This window comes from Idiotropiscis lumnitzeri, chromosome 10, assembly GCF_059441095.1.
Source record: "Idiotropiscis lumnitzeri isolate Australia: NSW breed Sydney's pygmy pipehorse chromosome 10, RoL_Ilum_1.0, whole genome shotgun sequence".
NCBI lineage: Eukaryota > Metazoa > Chordata > Actinopteri > Syngnathiformes > Syngnathidae > Idiotropiscis > Idiotropiscis lumnitzeri.
In genome coordinates, this window is record NC_142400.1 from 5,166,497 (window position 1) to 5,192,861 (window position 26,365).

Genomic DNA, 26,365 nt, shown 5'->3' on the forward strand with positions numbered 1-26,365 from the left:
CACAGGACACTTCATTAGGTACACCTGCACTATCAACATTTGTGATCGGTGAATTCATCTTTTTAATCTGTGGACTTGATTGATATTTAATCATTATCATAAATTCTATGCTAGTTTCCGTTAGCCCTTGTAAGGTGGGTTGCGTTATATGTTAGCATTAAGTTACGTTGGCGAGACAAAAATTTGTTTTGGCTTGATTGGTCCGTTCTTGTGTAGTTGCAGCGTATGTGTGTGTGTTAAAGTAGCAGTTGTTTTAAATTTTATAGTTGTCATAAATTCTGTGCTAATTTTCATTATCTTTCCTCTGGTGTTTTGCATTAAATGTTAGCATTAAGCTAGTGGACTTTGGTTATTTGCGCTAGCTTGTGGATGGTCTGTTTGTATGTGTTTCTGCTCCATGCACGTTAAAATCGCTACTTTTTCGTCAAATCCAATTCTTGAAACGACTCTGACATTGAATCACGAGTTCCGAATGTTCAGAGAAATACACATTTTTAATGACAATAATTTTGCTCATAGGCGCATCGCCTCAGATGGACTCAACTCCAGTTTAAGAAGGTCAAAGGGCTGCAGGCACAGCAAGATGGCTGCGCTTGGCATCCTACTGCTGTTAGCGGTGAGTCGCTCCTTTAACATTTCAGCCTGAACAAGTCACACTTTTTGTATTTTCACACCGAGGAGATGAAGCGCAAAAGAATGTGGTCTCACCAGCATTGTCTACTTTGTCTCACAGTGCGTGTTCACACCTACGCTGGCGCTGATTCCCACCCTCAAGGAGAAAACGTGCCCCGATGGAGACTATCCTGAAAACGGGATTTGCTGTAATAAATGTGCACCGGGTAAGTTAGTGCCGAATACACGCTAACAATTTTTTTTTTTTCAATCATTCATTTTTTTCCCCATTGACAGCCTAATAAGATTCTATTGTCCCAGTCTTGCATCAAACCCTCACTCAAAAACCAAACCATAACTTCTGCTTTCTTTTGGTTGAAGTTCAAGAAGTTTAGTGCCTTCCAAGATTTGATTTCCTCCAGACATCATAGCATAGCGGTGAAAGGAAATAACATGGTTCCTTCAGATGGAACATCAGGGCAGCAAATACAATGAAAACAGCAGGGGTTCTAAAATTGAACCCTGCGGAACACCACAACGCAGTAAGCTAGCTAGTTATGCCTATTCGCTGGAAATCCATCATCCTTTTGGACAGTTCGCTGGCATGGCTGATTTAAGGCATTTCATTGTCGCCATTTGCAGTCGTAGAATTTGATTGGGGTGTGGTTTCGGTGCATTTTGCTGACACGCCCATAATGCTCACAAAGCTGTGAGAACGGCTTCCTTTGTCATAATTTTGAAGCCTTTTTTTTTTTTTTTTCCCCCGCGCAATTTTTATCCCGCACTGGGATGAATTGAGTTTTCCGAATCTCAACGATGGTTTTATGTTGTCCAGGTTTCAAATTAGTGGAAAAATGCGTCGCCGAGGGAATGAGGACTAACTGCACGCCGTGTCCTGGTGACCAGTTTATGGACCAGATGAACTACTCCCCCAAATGCATGCAATGCAAATCCTGCAACAGTAAGGAGACATGACCATGTTCTCAATCAGTATAAAGCTTCAAAATCAAGATGAATGTATGCTACTCAAATACACAGTAGGCCGAAAAGTAAAACTTGAACAAAGCCGCGCACCAGCATTTAATTTTTTTAAAAACAATATAAATGCTGCTTTTTTTTTTAATTGATTTTTTTTTATATATTAATGCAATACAATGTTTATTTTTTAAAATGACTTATCATTTTGAATGCTACTATAAACATATAGAATGTAAAATGGTATAGTCTTTTGGTCTCGCCTCGCGGGCCAAATATAATACACTGTGGGCCAAATTTGGCCCGCGGGCCAGAGTTTGACACCTATGGTGTAAATGCTCATATGGCTTCAGGAAGTTTTCTGAATTTCTGTGCATGCAGAGAAAAAGCATGAAGTGGAAGTATCCAAATGTGAACGGGACCGAAACACTAAGTGTCGCTGCGGGGACGGCTACTACATCTTTGCTATCGACTCGGAGACGACTGACTGTCTCAAATGCACGCCGTGCAGCTCGGATGAGAGGGAAGTCCAGAAATGTAAGTCTTCCCAATCTGTGTATCATCCGCTCTTTCCGTTTTCAACCTGCAATCAAAAATCCCCCAAATAATTTTATTTGTTTTGACTGATTTTTAGATTTAGGCATGATCTCGCAAACCACTTTCTGATCTTTTTTTTTTTTTTTAATTGCAGTTAATTTACTCCACACTGACTAAAAAAGGGCCTCAACCCCCCAATGGAGAAACATACACCCAGTTCCTTCAATTCTTGGTCCAAAAATTTATATTGGAATTTTGGCTTTGTTTTTGTTACATTGACAAAAAAACAACGAAATAATCAGTCGCTTTTTTTTTTTAATTATTGTTTATTTATTTATTTTTAATTGTCAGTTGAAAATGGAAAGAACAAAATGATTATTCCGAATACCGTCAACCTGTTGGATTGTACTTTTTTTCTGAATACGAACGACTGTACGCAGGCACGGCGGAGAGGAACACTGTCTGCGAGTGCAAGGAGAATTTCTTCAGAGTGAAGAGGAAGTGTGAGCCATGCAAGGAGTGAGTGTGTGTTTGTGTGCGTCGGAGGTGCTCGTCGCTTATTCCTTCAAGGCCGAGACTAGTACGAGGAAGTGGTTTTGTTGAACCGAAACTTTTTCCATCAGCAGCAGGAGAAAAGAGAAGCTATTTCATGCTAAATTTAGTTTTTGACATTTTGACATGAACCCAACTAAAGTGTTCGCTTGTAAGCACGAGATACTTAAATTACGTTTTATATATTCAATACAAAGTACATTAAAAATACAACGTAATTTATTCAGAAATGAAGGTTCCTAAATAAACTTGTATTGTTTTGAAATGCCTCTCCTCATATCGTATTTTTATTTATTTATTTATTTTTTAATTTAAAAAAATTCTCGTGGGCTCCCTTTTCATTGGCCGATGAGTCAGTTATCGTTCACACTTGTGAACTCTGCCTAGCAACAAAGGACCTGTGCCTGGGCAAAACAATTTTATCAATCAAGATTCCTGTGTTTGTCTAATAAACGGTTATAACATTGTTATGAATTAGAATGAAAAATACTTGAAAATGAATTATGAATTGGGGTTGAGCGAAAATTCGTATCACCGTTTGAACTGAATCGATTCATGTTAACGGTATGTAGTACTTCACGGTATGAAGTGTCAAAATGATGACGTAACAACAAAAAAAAAAACGACAATCAAATGAATTTTGGTTAGAATTTTCGCCCACTAGCTAAGAGGAGGGCTCTTTTTCTGTGCTGTGATATTTCTGCGATATTTTTCTTCTCACACAACAGAGACTTGAAGCACAGCGCCGTATGTTAATAACGTGTGCCGTTTGTGACTTTTGCTTTAAAGCCTCACTTCCTCTGTTTGTCTTTCCCCAGTTGCGCAGCGGATTGCAAACATCTCTGCAAGTCGCTTTTTTCCCACAAGTCAGAGGGTAAGCACAAAAAAAAAAAACACTAGATTACGAGAATGCTTTCGACCCATTGAATTAAAAGTGGCTTTTTTTTTTTTTGCCTCTCCAATTTTTCTCTCATGTATATTCATAATATTTTGATGACTTATTAGTCGAAAAATGACATGACCGTCTGTTTCCACAACCAAGCGATGAACATTTCTTCACGTAAAGACACATTCGAAATTCACGCCCCTATGGGTGAGTCATAATGTGTCATGCACTCTGTCCTGGCTTGTTGGGGCTCCACCACACATTCACATCGAACTCAAAAACTACAACAAACTGGATCAAAAACAAAACGTCTGTCTGACTTGTCTGAATTTGCGCGCACATAATGATAAATGCAATGACGCCCAAGCACAAACGGTGCCTGCTTGGCAATGTTTTTTTTTATTTTTTTTTGTTTTTTTTTTTAGTTGGCTCCCATTTTGTGGTCAAGAAATTGTGACGTCTGATTATGCGGTAGAAACGATGACGTCTTTCTAATTGTGCACGTAGTTGGCATGTCAGCCTCATAGGCAGAGATTTTGTACCGGATTTTCCGGACGATAAGCCGCTACTTTTTTCCTCGATTTTTGAACCATGCGGCTAATACAACGGTGCGGTTTTTCTGTGGATTTTTATTTCATCGGTAGCGGTGCTCTATAGTTCAGAAAATACGCTAAAAAAATCATTTTTTTTTTTTTTCTTGGGTCTCTTCTGTTTTAATTAGCAAAGTTGTTGCTGTGTTAAAAGGCTTATAGACGGGTGCGGATTATATATATATTTTTTTTAATGATCTTTTTTTTTTAATTAATTGTTTTACATTTATTTATATAGTTGCTTATATGCTGGTGCGCTTTATAGTCTGGAAATTACAGTAATTTGTTTTGGGACGCTGAGACTAATGTGGAGGTAGAAAATCCATGGCGTGTCCGGCCGCAGTGTTTCCGAAACGTCTATCACACGCTTGTGTCCTTCTCGTCTTTCCGTAGACACTGGCAATGGATACCTTGTTCACGTCCTGACTGCAGTGGTGGTTGTGGCCGTGACGTTGTTGATCTTGCTCGTCTTTTATATGGCCACCAAGCGCTTGACCAAAAAGTCGCTGCTCAAATCGTCGTCCCCTACGTTGGAGGCGTCGCCAGAGTTGTCTGAGGTACGTTAACTGCGTATGCGTGAATGAAGCGTGTAAGCGCCGTTGACACGATTTTGTCCTATCACGTTGTAGGGCTTGTTCCAGAAAGAAGAGGTGGCCATCATAGCGGTGATTGATTGTCCTGAGAGCTCATTGCTTGCCAAGCCGAATTCCAATCTGCCCGACTGTATCCCGCTGGAGATCAAGAGTGAGTGTTTGCATACGAGAGATCGTGGGTCAATCTTGATTTGGATAAATTCATGTCTAATTTAAAAGGAACTCTGTTGAAGTTAAGAGAGAGCTTCCTTTGGTCAGTCCTTGTCGAATAGATTTAATCATTTAATTTTTTTTTATGTTAGGCGGGCCGGATTAAAACGTTTAACGGGCCACATGTGGCCCCTGGGCCGTAGTTTGCCCACGCCTCCAATTTTTGCCGCACGTTCTGTTCTGACCAAAATGTTGGCCACTATTAAAAAATGAATTATCATGCAGCCCAACCTGACACGAGATGACAACCGCCTTTGAATGACCTTTGCGCTCACATCTACCCGCAGCCCACGACCTCATCTACACGCTGCTCGACTCGGTTCCCGTGACGCAGGTCAAGCAGCTGGTGCGTTCCCTCGGCGTGACGGAGACTGTCATCGAACGGGCCGAGCTGGACCACCGCGCCAGCAAGGAGGCCCATTACCAGATGCTTAAAGCGTGGGCCGAGAGCGGCTCGCAGGCTTCCGGCGGCGGCAGCGGAGGAGGAGGTCGAGGTGGAATGTTGCATTCGCCCTTGCTGCAGGAGCTTTTGCTCAAACTGAGATACATGCACCTCGGCGGGGTGGCCGAGGAGCTGGAGACAAAGTACAGCATTCACTAAATCTCGGATGTGTGCCAAGCGGGACCGTGGAAAAAAAACCCCCAAAAAAAACACACCTGAATCTGAGTATTGTTCTCTACCCGGAACTCAAAGACAGACTGGGAGCATTCCAGATGGACACAGACCTTGCACGAGGACCAAGAAGGCTTTTGTGGTTTCTACCTGACTTGAAACTAATCAGAGATGAAACGGTTGGGGTCGCTTACAGGATTAACTGTGACTATCCTGCCGCAGCTGACGTGAAACTGCCACGTGCCGGATGGGGAAAAGGAAATATGTACAGAGCGAGGGACCGAGCCCCGCCGCGAATGGCAAAAGGCTATGAGGAATTGACGCTCAAGTCACGGTCAATGTTGTAAATTCATATTTTAAAAATGGAATTAAGTCAATTCAACACAATTTTTTTTCAGTGCTATTGCACCATCTAGTGGAAGATAATTGTATTGTGCTGCCTGTCAGTATGCGTCACTGGCATAGATAAATGAACAAAGATGCATTGGGAAAGCGTTCAGCGGTTAAACTTAAAAATAATGAATGAAAATACTGTAAAACCTGATGTGTATAGAAAAAAAAATTGAAGACTTTTTTTTTAAAATCGGCGTCAATAATACTTTTAGGGACACATAACGTCGTCTGTGATAAAAATTTGTTGTTGACCAGGGTTGGAATAAAAATAAATAAAAAAAAATGAATTAAAAATTTGGAGCAGTTAAGTCCAAGTGGATAACGTGGCCGTAGGAATTGTTGCTTTGGATTGTGCCACGAAATGTTGGTGTCCAAAATGACTTGGCATTTTTTCATCTTTGCCCGCTTTTTTAAGAAATGTTCTTGGACCGCCGACATAACTCCTTTGCAAATCTGAGAAGTGGTAGATTTTTGATGCATAAAATGCATCAACATTGTACAAATGTGAGATTTTGAGGATTCCCCCCATAGACATTTTTCCAGTTATGAGACGTGTTAACCTTTTATTTAGCAAAATGCATTTGCAATGTGTTCTTTGTCCGCCAATGTTCAATGTCAAGGATAAAGGTTCTACTTTTAAAGCGAGAACACTAGATTTGAAATCAAGTAGTTGGAGTCCATAAGCAAAATAAGCTGCTGCTTGCGGTAGAGGTGGATTAAAAAAATAAAAGAAAATAAGAAATAAAAAAAAATAATTTCCTGGTTTATTTTTTCGCAAATGTTTATTTAGAAAAAAATAATTTATTTTTACAGTGTGCATACATTTGTAGACAACAACCAGCAAACGAACATAAGCCCGAACAGTTTATTTAGTTGAACATTTTTCACCCGTCATCCCTTAACATCCATTCTAAATGAAAAACATTTATGTTAAAAAAATATATGTACCAATAAATGAAAATATTAAAAAAGAAATCGCTAAAATAAAATAAAAAACACTAATTATCATTATCATCAAAAGGGATGCCCCAAAATGTTTTAAACAAGAATATGTTCTTGTCCTTCACAAGCCTAAACACGGAATTCTGATTAATATTCATTTTGGGGAATATGAGTTAAAATCTACCCAGTTTTATCCATCTCAGAGCTCAGCTAATAGTTAGCTAGCAGCTAATCATGGCTCAGCTTCAGACAACAGGTGAGCCGTGATTGGTCATTATCTGATCACTGAGAAACTGTGATGTCATTTTCAGTTGCCAGAAAGTGACAAAATGGCCGCCCCCTGAGAAGGCTAATTACAGGATTTTTTCTTTTTTTTTTTTTTCATGGAAGGATGGCCCTGAAATAAATTGTTCTGAAGCTTACTAGAGTCAAAGGTAACACCGGTGCTATTCCGCAACAAATATTTATTCCAGTGGTCTTGTACTGCTTAAGCTACGTTCGTGTTTTGAGTCTTTTTGCGGAATTCGTCTGTACATGTTGCTTTGATAGTTTTTGGGAAATAATTCCATATTGGACAGTTTCCACTCTCATGTGCCAAGTATTCTTCGCTTTGGACGTTAACGGCATACTTGCATTACATACTCACAAAAAAGGCTCATTTCAGGGTGGACCTGAAATGTATGATACTGGTGAACTTCATTTTGACCAACTCGAAACTTGCGAATCTTCAACTGTTCAAAGTTTTACTGTTTTTCTTTTTTTTTTTCGAGTAGTGAAAATGTGGACTGTTTCAATATTTGAAATGCACCCCCCCCTCAGCCTTCAGGCCCCATCATGGAAGCATTAATCATCAGCATTAGCGAAGGGCCACACCTTGTTTCAACTTATCTCACTTGATAAGTCTCCACCTGCGTTTTTGCACTTATAACATGTGCCAAGTTCATTAGTCATCGCCTTTGTGCATTATATTTCTGGAGATTATGAAATGACGCCTGTGTCCGTGCGTGTGCGTGTACGTGCACGCGCGCCCGTGTGTGTGTGAAGAGCACGGAACAACTGGTTCGCTCTGTGGTTATTTGAATAAAAGGTCAATTGATTTGTACGCCGTGTCAAAGTTTTTTTTTTTTTTTTTAATGTGGCGATTGAGAGCTTAAGGTACGTCGCCCGTCAACATTCCCTCGTAAAGGCGTTGAAGTTGTAATTGATGTGACGCAAATTGCTCATTATTCGCTTTAACTTTTGATAACATATTAGATGCAGTCTTACTGAGTTAAAAAAAAGACGGTGCTAAAAACAAACGAAGTAAAGCTTACTTTTTTTTCTCCCCCCACCTATAATCGAGAAGGAAAGAGAGAGTCGTGTTTACGTGGTGATACTGCCACCTAGAGGCTTGATAGTGGTATTGCTAGAAGGAAAATGTTTTACTGGGTTTTTTTTCTAGTTCAAGTTTCTGGTGCTATCACAGCTTCAGAGAGATTTAGCGACTTTTTGTGCGACCTCGCGAGTGAATTTTTTGTTGTTTGTTTTTTTTTAAGCCTAATTACAGGGAATACGACTGATTTGGGCTAGTGAGTGAAGAAATAAAAAAAAATACACCTTGGCAGGATTCTCATGTTGAAGTCAGACTCCTGCCAAACTTTTTTTTCCCCACTGGCCCGGATCCTCTTCCGTGTAATTATGAGGTATTTACCACACTATATAAAAAAAATGTAAAAAAAACAAGTTGGGGAAACCCAAAATTTTATTTTGCAATTTTGCATGAAAAGTGTCTTTCCTACATTTTCAACAATGAAATGAGCGCTTTCTGAACTAATTGTTCCTTGTATTGTCCCCCAACTTAAAGACATAAGTCAAAAAAAAAAATGTGCACATTTTTTTGTTGTGCTAACAATGTTGCTATAAAAGTCCGTAATTCGTATTTTTAAGTCGTTCCAATTACATGACTGTTTCAAGTGAATTAGGCTATTTCGCCGATTGCATATTGCTAGCGATGACGCCCATAAGCCAAAAGCTGAGCTGCACTGTGTTTGTTTGCAAAGTCTCCCATTAAACTCCGATTCATATCAAACCGATTCTCCGTTCTGCATGACCAAGCTGCGCAACAAGACAGTTAAAAATACTCAAGTCAAGTAGATTCCTGAATAATCAGTTAAATCTACATTAGCCAAACATTTGCACGTCGTCACTTCCCTACCACTGGCTGTTCCGCAATGCACAACACACACAGACACAAAACAAATTCCCCCCTCGTTTGTCGACGGGACGCTCATGACGTTGCATGACAACCCGTCAGCGCTTTCCAAGTGTGACATTGAAGCTGAGATCACATTTGTAGGCCGCCACAATCCAGTCGTTCCCGTCGGGCCAGTTGCGAGAGGGCAGAAGTAGGCGCAGATGAAAGGCGCACAGGTGAAGGAGGGACGGTGGGATGGGCCCAGCGAGCCGGGAGAAAGCCAACAAAACCCAAGATGACCGTTGGACACAAAATGGATACAATCGCACTCAGGTAACGTTTGGTTTTCTTGCTTTCGTCTTGGTTGTCACATAAAAAAAAAAAGGTGGAGGACTTGATTGTGTCACTGGGTTGGATTTGTTTCAATCATTTGCTGGCTCACTGTGGATGGCCGGCGAGGAACCAGGAAGCTTGTGTGGCGGAGAGGGTGTTTCTCTTGTAAATGATGTGCACTCTGCTTTCCAAAAGTGAAGAATTTAAACAAAGAAAAAACAAAAAAAAAACAAGTCTCATTGGGGGACATTTCTGGATTGATTTTAAATTCCAGCATACTAAGGGTCAAAGTTCACATCTGTGTAAAGTATTTAATTTTGCCGTCTCTCGCCGGCCTTTACATTAGGTACGCCTGTGCCCTGCATTATATTGAGAGGTGTGTCTTCTGTCGCTAAGACAAGCGACACGTAAAGCAACGATGTTGTTTTTCGCTTTTTAATCACACTTATAAAATAGTTCCGCAACGACCAACAGTACACGGTAGTCCATTTCATATTTTTGCAAATCGTCTGTACCGTGTACCGTACCTAGACAGTGATTTCTCAATTGCCACATTTTGAGAATGACTCATTTCAAGTAATACATTGCCAGAATTCTGCCCGTGTCTTAAATGAACACGAAGCAAGTTTTAGGTGTGTCGCACTGAGAGCCGTTCCTAATGTAATGACCCTCTCATAGGGTTACCAAAAATATGAGAAATACCTTCCCAGGAATGTGGCCGCTGGCCAGTGAAAATAAATCTACGGCGATGATAAGGCCGAAAAATTCGACATGGCGTCGTTTCAAATGGATTAACTCGTAAAAATATGAAATAAAAAATATCATCCAATGTTATTTCCAAAAGATCTTTTACATTGGATTTCATTCGATTGTGCATATGTACCCGATATTGTTTCCGGTGCGGCTGTCCGTCGCCTCTGCCTGAGACTGGAGCAACATGATTGGCTTATAACTTCAAAGCTCGGAGGGGGATGTTGATGACATCGGTGTGAACTTGAAGATGAGTTTGCCCATTCGTCAACGTGGATACCGGAGTGACACCAGCTACAGCTGTGTGAAACTCACACTGATTTGATGCTGTAAATTCTAAATTAGAGCTCATATGATGGTGGCAAAGCACTACTTTTGTCTAAATGAAGCTCCACAACTCACCACAAGATAGTTCCTTAGCACTAAGCTGTCACGATCCTACGCCAAAGCTCTACTTTTATCTAAATGAAGCTTCTCAATTCACGACAATGTAACTCCTTAGCACTAAGCTGTCACGATCTGACGCCAAAGCTCTATTTTTATCTAAATGAAGCTTCTCAATTCACTGCAATATAACTCCTTAGCACCAAGCTGTTGATCCTACGTCAAAGCTCTATTTTTATCTAAATGAAGCTTCTCAATTCACCGCAATATAACTCCATAGCACCAAGCTGTCACGATCTGATGCCAAAGCTCTATTTTTATCTAAATGAAGCTTCTCAATTCACCGCAATATAACTCCTTAGCACCAAGCTGTCACGATCCTACGTCAAAGCTCTATTTTTATCTAAATGAAGCTTCTCAATTCACCGCAATATTACTCCTTAGCACCAAGCTGTCACGATCTGACGCCACAGCTCTATTTTTGTCTGAGTGATTCTATAACCAATGCTCATAATGGAACTTTTTTTTCAACCAATCCGATTTTAAATTCGTCCTCAAAAAAGGTTATTTAGATTAATATTGTTTCATGGGGCATTTCTGCCATGTTGAAATTTGTCAGCTGTGTGTCAGGGGCCCCCCAAATTAACAATACTGAATATTTGCCTTAGCTGAACTGGCAATGACCCACCCAGTTCCCGGCCCGCCCCCCAGAACATCACGAGATCCCTTGAGGAGACCCCCGTCACCAATGGATGCAGCCTCGGCGCAGTCGCGTGACGCCGGCGACGTGGACCTCAGTGAGTCCCGAGTCCATATGCTGGAGACCCCAGCAGACCTCAGCTTTTACCACAAGGTGTCCTCAGACAAGGGCAAGTTCTACACGTATGGCCATCAGGTAAGTCTTCTAATTACGCCTTTTGTAATTTAGGAAGGGTTTTTGTTCGGTGTTTAAATTTAGGGTGAATTGTTGTTTCGTCCTCACGAGAGGACAAACAATCATCATGAGAGACAAAGCAGACTGCTAAAATGGGTGCAAAAATTAGTCCGAGGTATTACGGGCACGCTATTTTTTTAATGATTTTTCTAAGCAGCATCTGCATATTTTTTTTATTATTAAAATCTTAACTATTTTCAGTTTACATAGGATTAATTTAAACTATTAATAAATATATACTTATGAAAGTACAATTAATAATGTTACTGCCACTGCTATTAATGGAAGCTACTAGTTCTGTTACTAGTATACTACTATGTCTACCAATAATAATACAATAATGAATTAATGCAAAATTAAGGATTTATTATATATAGAGGGCGGCACGGTGGACAATTGGTAAGCAAATCTGCCGCAAAGTACAGAGGCGCATGTTTCGATTACGGGTCCGGCCTTCTTGTGTGGAATTTGCATGTTCGTATGGGTGTCCTCTGTTTTCCTCCCACATTCCAGAGACATGTATGGTAGGTTGATTGAACACGCTAAATTATCCCTAGGTGTGATTGTGACCGCATGTGGTTGTTTGTCTTCGTGTGCCCTGCGATTGGCTGGCAGCCAGTTCAGGGTGTGCCCCGCCTGCTGCCCGAAGTCAGCTTGGATAGACTCCAGCATGCGGCTTGGTTAATGGATGGGGGTCGCAGGTGTGCCGGAGCCGTCTTCGGGCAATAGGGAGGGTATACATCCTGAACTGGGTGGGATGTGTGTGCGTGTGCGTGTGTGTATGTCAGTACAAGTCTGTACAAAACACACATTATATGTTTATACAGTTAGTAATTTATTCACAAAGAATTCATACTTACAAAAAAATTAATAATAAAAATAATCTAGTAACCTGTAAACTCTTATTTCTTTGTTGTTTTCCCATTAGCAATGTAAAATAATTTGTTGAATACTTAAAATTTTTGCAAGGCTTGAAATTTTTATTTCAGCCATCGTTTTGTTTTATTGTGCATGAAAATCTGATTTTATTCACTTTAATTTTATTGTCACGTTTGGTGACAGCATAAAGAATTTAAGGCGTATATTGTTTTTTTCCCTTCTTTTTATAATTCGCCACTTTATTCCATACTTTGAAGCCCAATTACATTCTTATTTTTTTTTCATATTATTAACATTGTTATTGCTTTATTTTGTTCCAGAAGCGGACAAGACAGAAAGTTGTGACCAACTTTTCAACGGTGACTAAGGGAGCGTCAACAGCAGCCAAACCCAGAGCTGCGCTCAAACAAGTTTTTCTCACTCAGGGAGTGTCTGACAAGAACCTTACAGCCGAGGTACCGTCTTTTCATGTGACACACATTCAGAGAAAAAAAAAAATCATCATACCAACATAATCATTTTAAAAGCGTTTCCGTCACTTAACTGGTACAACTTGAGAGGGGTAGTAAAAATAAATTGAGATTATGCGGCGGTTACACAAGTTTGCACGCCTGCTTATAACTTGGAATGCGGCTGTTTAAAAAAAAAATCACATTCAAACTTGTGTTATAAATGGGCGCCACCATTTAAAGTTCTGATGTTCTAGCAGCTTTTTCCTGGAATTTGTTCCTCACACTTTGCGTTAGTTATTTAGTTACAACTCCACTTACTAACTTCCAGTTACTTACAGGTGCAGTCACTTGGCTACAGTTACAGTTACAGTGACATTTATTTAGTTATTGTGAGCTATAGGCACAGTTACGTAGTTACAGCTACGGCTAGTTAGCAAAGAGCCCCAAAGGTGACATAGAAGAAAAGAAAAACCTTTGCCTTACCTCAAAAAAAAACTTGGCGTTCCCTACGAGGGAACACAAAGTTTTGTGCATGGCCGTTTTTCTTCCTTCCATTTCACCTTAGGGGGTCCATAAGTTGCTCACTTACCAATAAACAGTTACATTCAAAAGTATTGTAACGAATTGGGTTATCTGTTCTTGCGGTGACGTTTGTTTTTCGCTGAGTTGTGATGTTTCCGATATTTTTGAATGCATCACGCGACTCTCTGGACTGGAGGCGAGAGAGAGAGAGAGAGAGAGAGAGAGAAAGAGAGAGAGAGAGAGATCCGTTGGGCTGACGACGGAGCGAACATTCATGCTCATGTTAAAATGGGACCCCCGTTTAAAGTGATTAACCCCACGTAAAGTTCCGTTGTTCTCGTAGGCTTCTTCTGATATGTTTTGGTTATTCCCTTAATTACTTTGTTCCAATTAATTTGTTATTTAGCTACAATTACTTAGTTACAGCTAGTTACGTGTATATGGTGACTGTTTAAATTTGAGTTATTTAGCTTCTATTACAGTTCCTTACTTAAAATGATCTAGTTTCAAACAGAGGATGTGTCTGTGTCCATGATTAACCAATCACATTCAACATCATACATTGTGCACAGCAAATAACCAATTACATTTTTTTATTTCTCTTCTTTGTCCTTTCCTGCTCCCTTCAGGAAAGGAGTCAGTTGGACGTGTTGAAGCAGGAACTGGAGAGTTTTGCTGTGCCCGTCAGCCTGAAGTGGAGATGGCGGGAGGAGATCCGAGGAAGCACGCTGGAAAGGAACTGGACCGATATTGTCAACTCGCACTCTGTAAGAACACTGAATCCACCCGCAAAAGTTGGCCTCAAAAATCCAGGATGGAAAAATTAAAAAAAAAAAAAATTGAGATATTTTTCTTCAGGTTTAGCTAAGGCAAGGCAGCTCACATAAAAATAAAAACATTTGAAAGTATTTACAAACCAAAGTGCTTAAAGACCTTTAAAAGCAAAGTAAAGAATAATAGGAAAAATAAATAAATAAAACAACTGACAAACTGGTTTCTTTATTTCCATCTCTTGCCAGATCATGTCTCGGATGCAGAGGCACCAGCAGGAAGCCATGTGGGAGTTCGTGCTCACCGAACTCAACTACATCAACAGACTTATTATCATCAAAGACGTAAGACGCCGCCCACTGTTCGTGTGTCAAAAAACAAACTGCGGTGAGAGCTCCCCTTTGATGTTTCTTGCAGTTGGTTATCGCAGCTCTGGTCAACTTGCACCTTCGCGGCTTCCTCCAGGAGGTCAGTTCAAGCAAGCCCTCTGCTGGGCCGCAACACAGTTTTTTGTTTTTTTTTTGTCCCGCTTCATTGCCCCACATAGATGGTTGATGGCAGAACGTGTACTGAATCTCAATGGAAACAAAATGTGGAACATGTTCCCACTGAGAAGGTGGAAAATGTCACTCATGCACAGAAGTACTCACTTTCAGTGCCGAAGTACAAGTGCTCTCTCTCTCTCTCTCTCTCTCTATATATATATATATATATATATATTTATATATTTATATATATATATATAAATGTTCTTTGTGTGTGTTGACTTGGTGTGTCAGGTGACCCCCGAGCGGCTTTTCTCCAACCTTCCCACCATCCTCAGCGCTCACCAGCTGTTCTGGAAGCAAGTGATTTATCCCATGTTACAGGAAGTCCGCTTGACAGGCAAACCTTTTAACCCAATGGGGTTAAAGGCGGGCTGTCTCCAGGTAGGCGTTCACTGACCATTTCGCATCATATCTTAGTCGTAATACTATATTGTCCTTTGTTTAATAAACCCAGTATTAGAATTAGAATTAGAATTAGAATTAGAATTAGAAATCCCTTTATTGTCATTGTACTCAAGTGTGCAACGAGATTAGAGGGCTCCCCTCTCCAGTGCAATACAACAATAATACAGACAAATATATAAATTAGATAAATAAATAAGAGAGTTTCGCATTTTCAATGCAGTTTTTGCACTATTCTTATTCATGGATTATGAATTGAAAACATGCTCAATGTTGTCTGTTTGCAGTTCCGCGAACGCTTCGCATCGTACTGCCATTACTGCGCCGAGGAGGAAAACAGCTTTGAGTTTGTACGCCAACAAATGGAGTGCAACCCACATTTCCTCACCTATGTGCAGGTTGGCTAACTTTGTTAATCTCACGAGCGAGCGAGCGAACGAGAGAGAGAGAGCGAGAGAGAGAGAGCGAGAGCGATAGAGAGAGAGAGAGAGAGAGAGAACATGACGGTTTTCCTTATTCAGGTTTTAAATGTCACTCTGAAGCAAAATTAGATTTGTTTGCTCCGTGCCAACGTTTTATGATTTGTCATATTACGCCTCCATTATTTTGAGTGCAAACTGGTCTTGTGGTTTTTGTGCAAACTTTCAGATGATGCCATCAGCAACATGTAAACTTGCAGTGCTTTTCTGGTTCTGTTAAATGTGCTCAATCAAAATGCAAGCCGTAGTAATCCCCAGTTGTGCTTGTATCGCAGTGGGTGGAGACCCACCCGCAGTGCACGCGAATGCGCATCGGGGACATGCAAGCCAAACCCCACCAGAGGATCACCAAGTACGCCCTCCTTCTCAAGGCGGTGCTCAAGACCACCCAGGAACCTGGTGTGCAGCGCAGTCTGCGGAGCATGGTGAGAAAAGTCAACCGAGTGTGAGACGTCTCCCTCCTAAGTGTGAACATTTCTTTCAGTTGTCCAGTGTGAACACGTTTCTGGAGAGCATCAATGACTACCTGAGGCTGAAGGACGAGGAGCTGGCGCTCGCCATCTCTGCTCAAAGGCTGGACGGATATGAGATAGAAGGAATAAATGAAGAAATTGACAAGGTAAAAATTGCAAAAATGAATAAATGCGTGTAAAGTTGTAAACATTTTCACAGGAAATAATGTCTGTCGAAAGTATTTAAATAGGAGTTGGTGATTAATTAAGCTGATGTCATTGGTCCGGATGATGATTATTTATTTTTTTAGCGGCTTCCGTATTTTAATTTACATCCCCGCTGATGTACACTACAAACACAAACAAAATGGCTGCAAATAGAGACGAGTCAGTTTTTCCACCTTTGTGACGGTCGCTATGTTCCGCAACTTTTTCGACTCCTCCAAAAAGTAACAACTAATTTGATTAAAACAAGAGATTGGACTTTTGTGAGAAGAAAAAAAAAAAGCAAGCTCTTACTTCAAGGACATATCACCCATTCCAGAGTTCCAAATTGAAACAGATGACATCTGTACAGAGAGTGTTTAAGTCACTTTTAAACATAGTAGCATTTTAACCATTTAAAACAAATGTAAAGCATAACAATTTAAACAGGTTGCCTTAATGTAGGAAATTAATTGTCTGAGGCTTTATGACCCTGGCAGAGTCACCCACGGAAAACAGATTAGGTAGGTAGCAGGCTAGCTAGCAAACAAGCTAGATAGCTATCTAGCTAGCTCGCTAGCTAGTTAGCTAGCTAGATAGATAGCTAGAGAGCAAGCTAGCTAGAGAGCAAGCTAGCTAGAGCGCAAGCTAGCTAGATAGCAAGCAAGTTAGCTAGCTAGACAGCGAGCTATCTAGGTAGCATTAGCTAGCTAGCTTGCTATCCAGCAAGCTTGCTATCTAGCTAGCTAGACAGACAGAGACAGACAGATGGATGGACAGATAAGATGGATAACAGATAAGCTTGATAGGCATTGATTTGGAAATTTCTGGTCCTACCTATTAAGTTTGGAGGTGTTCCAGTGTTGTCTGTCACATGGCAAAGATACTCACATCCAACACTTCCTGTGCAGCACGTGCGAGATATCTGCCACTTCAACCTGACGTGCCCCATCGCTGGCGTCGGTCACGGCATTGTCCGCAAGCTGCTCCTGGAAGAGAATCTGAAGATCCGTGGCAGGAAGGACAGCAAGGTGAGCCCCATGCTTGCCTTTTATTTATGTTTTTAACAAAGTGTCATCATCAGTTGAGTTTGAAAAAGAATGAGCCTATTTTGACAACGTCATAAGTAGAAGTATTTATACTTCATCACTTGCTGCAACTGTTTTTTTTTTTTTCTTTTTAATGTCCTCATGTCTTGCTACGACTCAGCTGGAGGTGGTGGTTCTTCTGTTCTCCGACGTGCTCCTCGTGACCAAAGTGCAAAAGAAAACAGAGCGACTGAAGGTGGTTCGGCCTCCTCTGGCGTTGGACAAAATGTACTGCATTGCACTGAAGGATAACTGTGAGTCCAAACATTCAGATGGCGATCAAATCAAGACCAGGACATGGATTCACGAGACTCTAAGACACTCCTCCCCCTTTCACAGGTTCTTTTCTTCTGGTGGAGGTGGGAGAGCTTTGGAGTCCCGTCAATGTCTACATATTTACAACCAGCACCTCGGAAAGATGCTCCACTTGGGTGTCCGCCATTCACCAGGCAAAGGTAAACCAAATCATCCGACACTTGAAATATCACAAGTTTGGAAATATATATAAAAAAATTCATTCAACCCTAAATTGAGTTCCTGTAAGAGGAAAAAAACGCAAACACCAACATGTGTAGAGTGTCTGGGTGGGGGAAAACTACAATCCACCTCCAGAGGGCAGGCTTGGATGCCAAAAATGCGCCACCACATCAATTCTACAGGTGCGCCATAATAGAGGACGTTGGAGAGTTTGGTAGATGGGTTTGTGTATTTCGTCTTTTTGATCATATGAGTGTGTCTGCCGGAGTCTGTATGCTTTGTCCTAGCAGCACGGCAATATTTGGAGCTTCATTTAGTCAGTCATCGAAAAGTAAATAAGTGCTTTGACGTTAACTTGTGGCAAGGTGCAATCATAAACCGGATCTTTGCTAGTAGGCAAGATCAGTGTATGAAGTTAACAGACTTAAAAAAAATATATATATCATTTCTGTCCAGCTGCTGCACCGCTTCTGAAGTCCATTGGCTCGCACATTTTGATAGTCATTTTTCAAATCTCTAGACTTTGTTGGACTTATTGACTAATTCTTGCCCGTTTTATCTGCAACATGTTGCCAGGTGATACTGAGGACCATGAGGGAGGCCGAGAGTCGACAATCGGCGGAAAAGCAAAGATCTGCTGACTTTGACGGGACATTTGCGCACATCTCAGAAGATCAGGTTTTAGTGGACCCCCCAGCCCGTAAGAACTCCGTCCCTCAGTTGGTAAACGGTGCCCATGCCTCTAAATATGCATCTGAAATGCCCAACAATCACTTTGAAGTCTTGCCGAAGAAATTCACATTCAAAGACTATTCCTGGAAAGAAGGAGGAGACCAAAGCGGAATTAATATGAAGGAGAAATTGAACCAGTCTTCCAGAAATGCTTGGAAACCTACCTACCAATCTGTTGCGAATATCAACAAAGCCTACATATCTGGAAATGTAACCAACCCATTGCGGCGCATCAACACCAGCCCGACTACTCTGGTACCAGGTGGCTATCCGGATGTTGACTACCCAACAGATGAGCTGAACGCTTCACAGGTTCCTGGCCAAACACGACCATACCTGAGGGGGACCATGTTACCTGGAGACGCCAGGATAGTCAATCCCAACTCTGTTAATCATTCCACGGGGAAAAAACTAAATCCTACACCGTTTGGAGGCACGTCGTCCCATCCAGAGACCAAAGACTCTCCAAGAACTTACAGGTCTCCCATGTTACGAAAGAAACGGCCAACCAATGGCCACCTAAGCCCCTCAGCTCAGATAATGCCGGCGTGGTCCCCGTCCAACAACTCTTCCTCCAACTCGGACTCTGACTGCAGCGTGAATCCGAAGAACTCCAATTCTCACATTGTGCTGAAACTGAGTGCCCTCAAGCCTACCCAGGGTACCTTTTGGAATAACAATCCCAAAAAGTCGCCGGACACCGAGATCTTTTCTGAATCTGAAGTGATGGTCCTTCAGAATAAGAAACCCAGACCGAAAACCCAGAGGAGTGTGTCCATTCCTAACATATCTAGTCAAGAGGAGCAGCAGTTTCACTTTCCGGAGAAATCTTCTGCCATGTCTGCTTCCACCGCGTCTCTCGAGAATATTCTACAGAGAGCCAAAGGTCGAGACATAAACAGGGAAACGGCAAAGGGCTACAAAATATCTCAAATGGCCCATGTGAAGGCTCCTGCGTCTCCTTTGACGTCCTCATCGCCGTCACAGTCTGCGAGTGACGGGGACAGAGACACCGAGTGGGAGGAGGAGGTCCAGTTGCAGTTGCAGAGGCACCGAGCCCTCACGGTCAGCCGAGGATGGGGGGAGCAGCTGGTGGATGGCGACGGGAACAACAGGTTGGACAGGTGAGAAACACATCTTGAGGGTTGAGACCTTGGTGCGTAACGGTGTTTATAGTCTTCTTAGAAAACATTGGTAAAAAAAAAATATATATATTTTTTAGGGTAACCCTAGTTTGAAACCCTACTTTGAAACCCTAATCCTATTTAGAAACCCTACTTTCAAACCCTAACCCTAGTTTGAAACCCTCCTTTGAAACCCTAACCCTAGTTTGAAACCCTACTTTGAAACCCTAACCCTAGTTTGAAACCCGATTTTGAAACTCTAACCCTAGTTTGAAACCCTAATTTGAAACCCTAACCCTAGTTCGAAACCCTACGTTGAAACCCTAACCGTAGTTTGAAACCCTCCTTTGAAACCCTAACCCTAGTTTGAAACCCTACTTTGAAACTCTAACCCTAGTTTGAAACCCGATTTTGAAACTCTAATTTGAAACCCTAACCCTAGTTCGAAACCCTACGTTGAAACCCTAACCGTAGTTTGAAACCCTAATCCTAGTTTGAAACCCTACGTTGAAACCCTAACCCTAGTTTGAAACCCTACTTTGAAAACCTAACCCTAATTTGAAATGCTACGTTGAAACCCTAACCCTAGTTTGAAACCCTAATCCTAGTTTGAAACCCTACGTTGAAACCCTAACCCTAGTTTGAAACCCTATTTTGAAACTCTAACCCTAGTTTGAAACCCTAATTTGAAACCCTAACCCTATTTAGAAACCCTACGTTGAAACCCTAACCGTAGTTTGAAACCCTACTTTCAAACCTTAACTTAAACCTAAACCTAAATTGAAACCTTATTTTGAAACCCTAATCCTACTTTGAAAACCTAAACCAACTTTGAAACCCTATTTCATTTATTATGCGAAGGCCTTTTTAATTATGTTGAAAAAATATGACCACCTTAAGCCATTCCTTTTTGTTACTGTCTTTTATTCAGTCCTCTCTTGCCGAACGGCATCAACGTGGACTGGCCCGGCTGGTTATTCGACGACGATGATTACGAGCTGCTGGTGGATTCCTCGCATCCGGGAAATGAAGGACTCCTGGAGGACATCAACCAGTCTTTGCTATTCTGGAAACTTTCCGAGCAGGAAGGCAACTTTTGCAGTCAAGTTTGAACTAGACAAATATCCATGACAACATCATGTATGAAATCAAAAGCACCAGTTTTCATTTTATTTATTTATTTGTGTGTGTGTGTGTGTGTGTGTTTGATTTTCTTTTGCCACTTTTATGTTTTGGAGCAGACTCACACAAGGTTCTGTATCGGGTATGAAATCGTCTAACTTATTTATGTCGATAATACATCAACTGCATGTGCTGTCACTTTGTAAATAAAATTCAGCTTTTTATTTTTAATTGATGTCATTTGTAATTATTTTAAAATTTCCAAAACAATCTAAGGTGTTTGTTGTGTAATAAATAAAGACACAAAGTCGTCGTGAAAAGCATCAGTTATTGTCTTTATCCGGAAATGCAACCCTTGATGAACGGTAGGCGAGAAATAATTTACAAAAGTCTTAAAAATACACAAAAGCTGCGGCAGTGCAAGTTGGCAATTTTACAATTTCGTTCGCTCAGGTTTGAAGCGCCGTCCCTTTTTTCCCTTGACTTTGTTCACTGGCCTCGCTCTCGTTGTACTTCCCGTGGAGAATTGATTCCAGCGTGGTGTACCGAAAAATTCTTTTTCTCTACATGAAATGAGAAAAAGGTTTATTCATGTGATTTTTCGGAAAATGATCACACATTTCAATTTAGGTTAATGATATTCAGATGATTAATAGACAAAAGGTTGACTTTTGTAGGGCAACAAAATATGACATTCGACTGCGGTGAAAATCTTTCTTACCATTTGATGGTTCTTGTACGTCTGAGCCACAATGAGAAGCAGAAGAAGCAGGAAAGCAGCGACACCGAGCGCAACTGAGGTGGTGTGTGACACACCAGCTGAGCCACTCCGATAATCTGCGATTTGAAAGAAATCAAAATCAAACGTGATGGCTGACGTGGAACCAATCGCAAAAAAAAAAAAAAAAAAAATATTCAATTCAATAAGTTACCCAAATGAGTGATGTCTTGCGTTACGTTGCCCAGTAGTCCTCGCGCTCCGTAAAAGCGACACGCCCATTCGCCGGCGTCCTCACAAGACACGTCGCTGACATGAAGACTCTTCCCCCCCTGGATGAATTTCACCTGCCGCTTCCCGCTGAGGTCGTCGGTAACGCGGACCCACTCGTAGCGGGTGACCTCGCTCGTGTCCGTCAACCGACAGGCCAGCGTGAGCGTTTTCTCCGGCGTCACGCTGCGCTCAACTGTAGACACGCAAGTGGATTCGACAAAATTTACGTTGAAGGACGAGCTGCGACGTCGACGCGACTCACTTCGAGCCACGACCAGCTTCACTTTCCGAGACAGGCTGTGTCCTTCGACGACCCCGGCGCATCTGTACGTTCCCTCGTCCTCGAGGACTGTCGCCTTGAAATGGGCCGATCGGTCCCAAGTCGGTTCTGAAGCAGGTGAGAACGACGAGAAAGATGGAGGAAGGGATTCGGATTCGGGTTTCGAGGCAGGTTTGAGTTTCCGCCAGGTGGACTCGGACGGGTTCTCGCCACGGGAGAAGACGCAGGGGAGGGTGGCCGCAGACCCCACAGCGACGTAAATCTTTGCGTCATCTCGAGACGGATGGACGATATCTAGGACGGGAGGCAGACTTTAAACAAAAACAGAATCTTTTATGTGTGCAACATTCAAAAAAATTAAACAAAGTATCACTGTCCCATTCACATTAAGAATTAAGCATCCATTTTTACCCAACACAAGTGGCTGCCATTTTGGCCTTATATCGCCCCCTGCTGTTGACTGAAATTGCCATTAAAGCGCCCTCAGGCTCACGTTAGAAACATCGCAACAATTTTGTACACGCAAAATATTGCAAAGAAAATATTTGCCTTATCTTTCCCCTCAATGAGCTGAAAAGTGTTTTGACGAGTTTTTTAGAATCCAAACGTGTAGTGACATGAACATTGGTAAGCATATTTTATGTTTTTTTTTTTTTTAGGCTGGGGCAAAAATTCTCCATTTTTCTTTCTCTGATCGCGGTATGTCTAACCCGAACGCCATCTCCCTGCAAATAGCAAATTAATTCCTCAATAGTTCATCTTCTCACCTCTCACAGTTAAAGCTGCAGATGCTCGGCCTTCTACGCCTCCGCTGGCCACCACGCACGTCCACTCTCCCGCCAAGCGCACACTCGCTTTCTCCTGCAAACTCCATCGAGGAGTCGGCGGGCTCGTCCTACCCGAAGGCGCCGACGGGCCGTTGTTCAATCTCCACTGCACCGTGGCATCTTGAGGCTCAGGTGTCACACTGCAGTTGATAGAAACGTGGACCCCCGCCACCGGGGCCACTGGCGAGAAAGACACTGCCGAGGGGGAAAAAAATTATAATTATTCATTTTAAATATCAAATGTCATTTTAGTCATTTGTACTAATTGTATTGCATTTATTTAAACTTGTAATATGACTTAACCACGTAATGTTTGAAATATTACCACAAATATATTTCAATAGATTAAAATGAAAACGTAAATAGAAATAAAATGTAAAAAGGATCAGATTTGCGGTTCACTCTGGTCCTTTTCTTTCTGTTTTCGTGTCAACATTGCTCTGCTTTTTCTTTTAGGTAATGAAATCAATAGAAATAAAAGAATATATACATGTCATTATTAAATATTGCATTGTTTTATTGATTAATTAATCAATTTAACTCAATGTCAGTTTTATTGAGCTTTTTTTTTTATTTATAACTGCAAAAAAAAATAAATAATAAAGGTTACAAACTGTTACCTTTGATGACTCTCAGCACGAGCGAGCGTGTGATGAAGCGTGGCCCGCTCTGAAACTTGCAAGTGTACCGGCCGCCGTCCTGCTCCCTGACGTTGCTGATTCGCAGGCTGCAGTCGCCCCCTGCTAGCTGGCATTGAGGGCAGCGCACGCGTTGCTGACCTCTCTGCAGCCATCTGGACCCCCAAAACTGCAAGCCGCTCTTCTCTTGTCTCCACACAGTCCTGCGGAGAGACTAGCATCAGAACGACGGAGCGCCCGATCATTTCATCAAACCAAAATCTGTTAGCTTAATGCTAGCATGTGCTAGCAAAACGCCAAAAGTGAGCTTGCGGTAAATTAGCGTAACTGTTATGCAAAATAGAAACATTTTAAACATCTGTTATACTTTTACGCTTGGAGCAGCAACATATACAAGCAAAGCGTAAAAAAAAAAAAACGTCAAAAGAACATCGGCCATTTTTTTTTGGGGGGGGGGGGGGGGGTGCCGGAAAAAAAAAAATTATTTATTTTAACCTATCAGAGGTAAGTTTCACTGTCATGTAACGACTACGCCAAAAAATAAAGTCGTCTTACCCTTGGTTATCCTTGGTCCAGGTGATGTCGAGTGATGAAGACGTGTCGCAGTCACAGGGGAGAAGAACCTGCGAGTTGGACTCCGCAAACATTTCTCGTACCTCATGGTGAGCCTCTGCATAAAACAAATGAAATCATCAGAACGAGCAAAAAAAAACAACAAAAAAAAACAGAGGCGACATTCACAGCAATACCTGAGATGGAAGTCAGAATCATAGCAAAGCTCAAACAGGCTAGAAACATTTTGATTCGCTCTCGGTGAAATCGTTGCTGAATGTGCGTGTTTTTTTTTTTGTTGTTGCTGTCGTGTGGTAAGGTGTTTAAAATAGGACTGGGGGAGGAGTTTTCGGTAGTTTGAAAACTGTAAGACACACAGAGCGGGAGATCCACTTCCTCCCACGGACGGATTCATTCTCTCTCTCTCTCTCTCTCTCTCTCTCTCTCCCTCTCTCTCCCTCTCTCTCCCTCTCTCTCTCTCTCTCTCTCTCTCTCTCTCTCTCTCTCTCTCTCGTCATATACATATATTTATTTATTTTGCATGACTTATAACTTTGAAATGATCAATTCGACCCTCAACATACAATAATAAATACAATCGACAGTACAAAATACACAAATTGGAAACAGTACATGTTTGTGTATACATATATTAATTTCTATTAAACTGTAGTCTATTAAAGTAATTAAAATTTGCAAGGAAGTGGATCTCACGCTATGTGTGTCTTTTAAAGTCAAAAGTAATAAATAAAAATGTAAATAAATAATAATTAATTAAATTAAGCTAATTACATGCTTTTTTTAAAAATATTTTTGTGACAACATTAAAAACCGTAAAGCTACCCTTTGCAAATAGAATTGTGAATTTCCTTTATTATTAATTTATTCTTGAAAATATAGTAAACTGTTTCAACTTTTTATGCGGACCGGTTATTACTTGATGTGGACTCGAAAGAGGCTGCAATAATTAGCCTCCACTTGCGTCATGAAACCTGACTTGTTCACACCTCCACCTCCGTGTCACAAAACCAACGCAAAGCGCATCACCTTCACGTGTCCGCCGTCACTGCCGGCCCGTCGTCTTCCACAGCCGTTGACATCATCACCAGTAAAGCCCTGTGTGAGGTTCCTGAACAACGCACAAGCGCCTTGTGATGTGAGAACATGCAGAAACGTAATCATGATTCATCAGCTCCGTTATCCTTTCAATGTCACATCCAAAAAATGTACTGAAATTGTGCACTCACAAAGCCATGCAATCTCAAAATGTTCATTAAAAGTGTCAGAAAGTGTTTGTTGGTTGCCAAATTGTGGAATTCGCTTGCTTTTGCACTGCGTATTCACTGGACAAAAATCAAGCCAGTTCTTTGCTTCTTACGCTTAAGCAGCTAGCTAGCGACGGTTAGCTTCGGGTGGCTACTAGTGCGCCTAAACATGTTGCGGAATCGCTCCTAAGTCGGTAGTCATCGCCTGCGTGGCGGCGAATAAGCGACATTTCTGACAAGCATCATTCTCATGAAGGGATGACGAGAAAAGACAGAGAAGTCACGCTAAATGCTAAGCTAACCGAGAATGGACATGGCTAGCAAGTTTAACATTTTCTTTTTTTGTCCGGCATATTATTTGTATGTTTTCACAATAGAATCGCTAGTTTTGACTTTGACTGCTCTAGAAATGTTTTTTAAAGTTACATTATATTTTTTAATCAGTTTAGCTTTGCTTCTAGACAAGAAAATAAAGTTTGCCGCAATACGCAACGTGAATTTAAGAAATAAAATCTTTGGATTCTATAAAAAAATATATTTTTTCATTAAATATATTGCAATATTCTGTTGTTTAATAAAAAATTCATTCTGTTCAGTGGACAAACCAGCAAAACTAATTAATTCATTAATTAATCAATTAATTAAGTAAGCAAATTAATTGCTCCCACAAAATTAGAAAGTTGTTAATCAAATTAAGTCAGTGATGAGTAAAACTACTTTGCAAAAAAAAAATACTCAGAGCATTGATATAGTATGTTTGATTTCTGTATTTATTTTGATTTATTTATTTAGTTTTTTCTTGCAAAAAATTGAAATAGATATGTTTGACGATTTCAACTTTTTAAAGCACTTCTTGAGTCCTCTCTGTGAAAAAAATTGAGGTAATTACTTACTCGCTTGTGTTCAGTGTTTTAAAGTCGTGTTTTCAAAAGTTATTGATGATTTAAAATTTTAGGCATTAATACATATCTCATTGCAAAAGACCATTTATTTTGCTTTCCGCTGTTGTGTGAATGCGAAACGGCTGCCACATCCTGGCACTTCAGCTCACATATCCCTCTTGTGTATTGCAACAACATAATT

The 26,365-nt window shown here is 41.1% G+C and overlaps 3 protein-coding genes across 3 annotated transcripts in view; 2 read left to right on the forward strand and 1 right to left on the reverse strand.

Moving 5' to 3' along the window:
- The window catches only part of tnfrsf1a (tumor necrosis factor receptor superfamily, member 1a), a 9,785-nt gene extending 1,780 nt beyond the window's left edge, over positions 1 to 8,005 (forward strand). The window contains exons 2-10 of the mRNA XM_088306454.1: positions 520 to 616; positions 734 to 839; positions 1,448 to 1,573; positions 1,969 to 2,124; positions 2,565 to 2,643; positions 3,495 to 3,550; positions 4,546 to 4,709; positions 4,782 to 4,896; positions 5,243 to 8,005. Of these exons, the coding sequence (XP_088162580.1) occupies positions 584 to 616; positions 734 to 839; positions 1,448 to 1,573; positions 1,969 to 2,124; positions 2,565 to 2,643; positions 3,495 to 3,550; positions 4,546 to 4,709; positions 4,782 to 4,896; positions 5,243 to 5,556 (1,149 nt within the window). The 5' untranslated portion in view covers positions 520 to 583 and the 3' untranslated portion in view covers positions 5,557 to 8,005. The remainder of the gene's footprint in view (positions 1 to 519; positions 617 to 733; positions 840 to 1,447; positions 1,574 to 1,968; positions 2,125 to 2,564; positions 2,644 to 3,494; positions 3,551 to 4,545; positions 4,710 to 4,781; positions 4,897 to 5,242) is intronic.
- plekhg6 (pleckstrin homology and RhoGEF domain containing G6) lies at positions 7,251 to 20,960 on the forward strand. The gene is made up of 16 exons (XM_088306453.1): positions 7,251 to 7,337; positions 9,239 to 9,409; positions 11,212 to 11,438; positions 12,677 to 12,811; positions 13,960 to 14,097; positions 14,350 to 14,445; positions 14,519 to 14,569; positions 14,881 to 15,030; positions 15,339 to 15,449; positions 15,806 to 15,955; positions 16,015 to 16,149; positions 17,098 to 17,217; positions 17,396 to 17,528; positions 17,614 to 17,729; positions 18,328 to 19,607; positions 20,539 to 20,960. Exons 3-16 carry the CDS (start codon positions 11,223 to 11,225, stop codon positions 20,717 to 20,719), a joined length of 3,012 nt encoding a protein of 1,003 aa, XP_088162579.1. The 5' UTR covers positions 7,251 to 7,337; positions 9,239 to 9,409; positions 11,212 to 11,222; the 3' UTR covers positions 20,720 to 20,960.
- A 218-nt stretch (positions 20,961 to 21,178) lies between these two features.
- lag3 (lymphocyte activating 3) lies at positions 21,179 to 24,341 on the reverse strand. The gene is made up of 8 exons (XM_088306685.1): positions 24,215 to 24,341; positions 24,021 to 24,135; positions 23,448 to 23,668; positions 22,768 to 23,022; positions 21,983 to 22,294; positions 21,662 to 21,913; positions 21,451 to 21,566; positions 21,179 to 21,292 (listed from the first exon to the last, which is right to left on the reverse strand). Exons 1-8 carry the CDS (start codon positions 24,261 to 24,263, stop codon positions 21,179 to 21,181), a joined length of 1,434 nt encoding a protein of 477 aa, XP_088162811.1. The 5' UTR covers positions 24,264 to 24,341.
- Between the last annotated feature and the right edge of the window lie 2,024 nt (positions 24,342 to 26,365).

Excerpts from the sequence above, each read along its gene's own strand:
- plekhg6 (XM_088306453.1), top strand. The coding sequence starts at position 11,223 with ATGACCCACCCAGTTCCCGGCCCGCCCCCCAGAACATCACGAGATCCC. Across the intron at positions 14,098-14,349 it reads ATATTGTCAACTCGCACTCT|ATCATGTCTCGGATGCAGAG; the intron begins GTAAGAACACTG and ends ATCTCTTGCCAG. Across the intron at positions 17,730-18,327 it reads CCGCCATTCACCAGGCAAAG|GTGATACTGAGGACCATGAG; the intron begins GTAAACCAAATC and ends ACATGTTGCCAG.
- lag3 (XM_088306685.1), bottom strand. The coding sequence starts at position 24,263 with ATGTTTCTAGCCTGTTTGAGCTTTGCTATGATTCTGACTTCCATCTCA. Across the intron at positions 24,136-24,214 it reads GATTCTGACTTCCATCTCAG|AGGCTCACCATGAGGTACGA; the intron begins GTATTGCTGTGA and ends TGTTTTATGCAG. Across the intron at positions 21,293-21,450 it reads CGTACAAGAACCATCAAATG|AGAAAAAGAATTTTTCGGTA; the intron begins GTAAGAAAGATT and ends CATTTCATGTAG.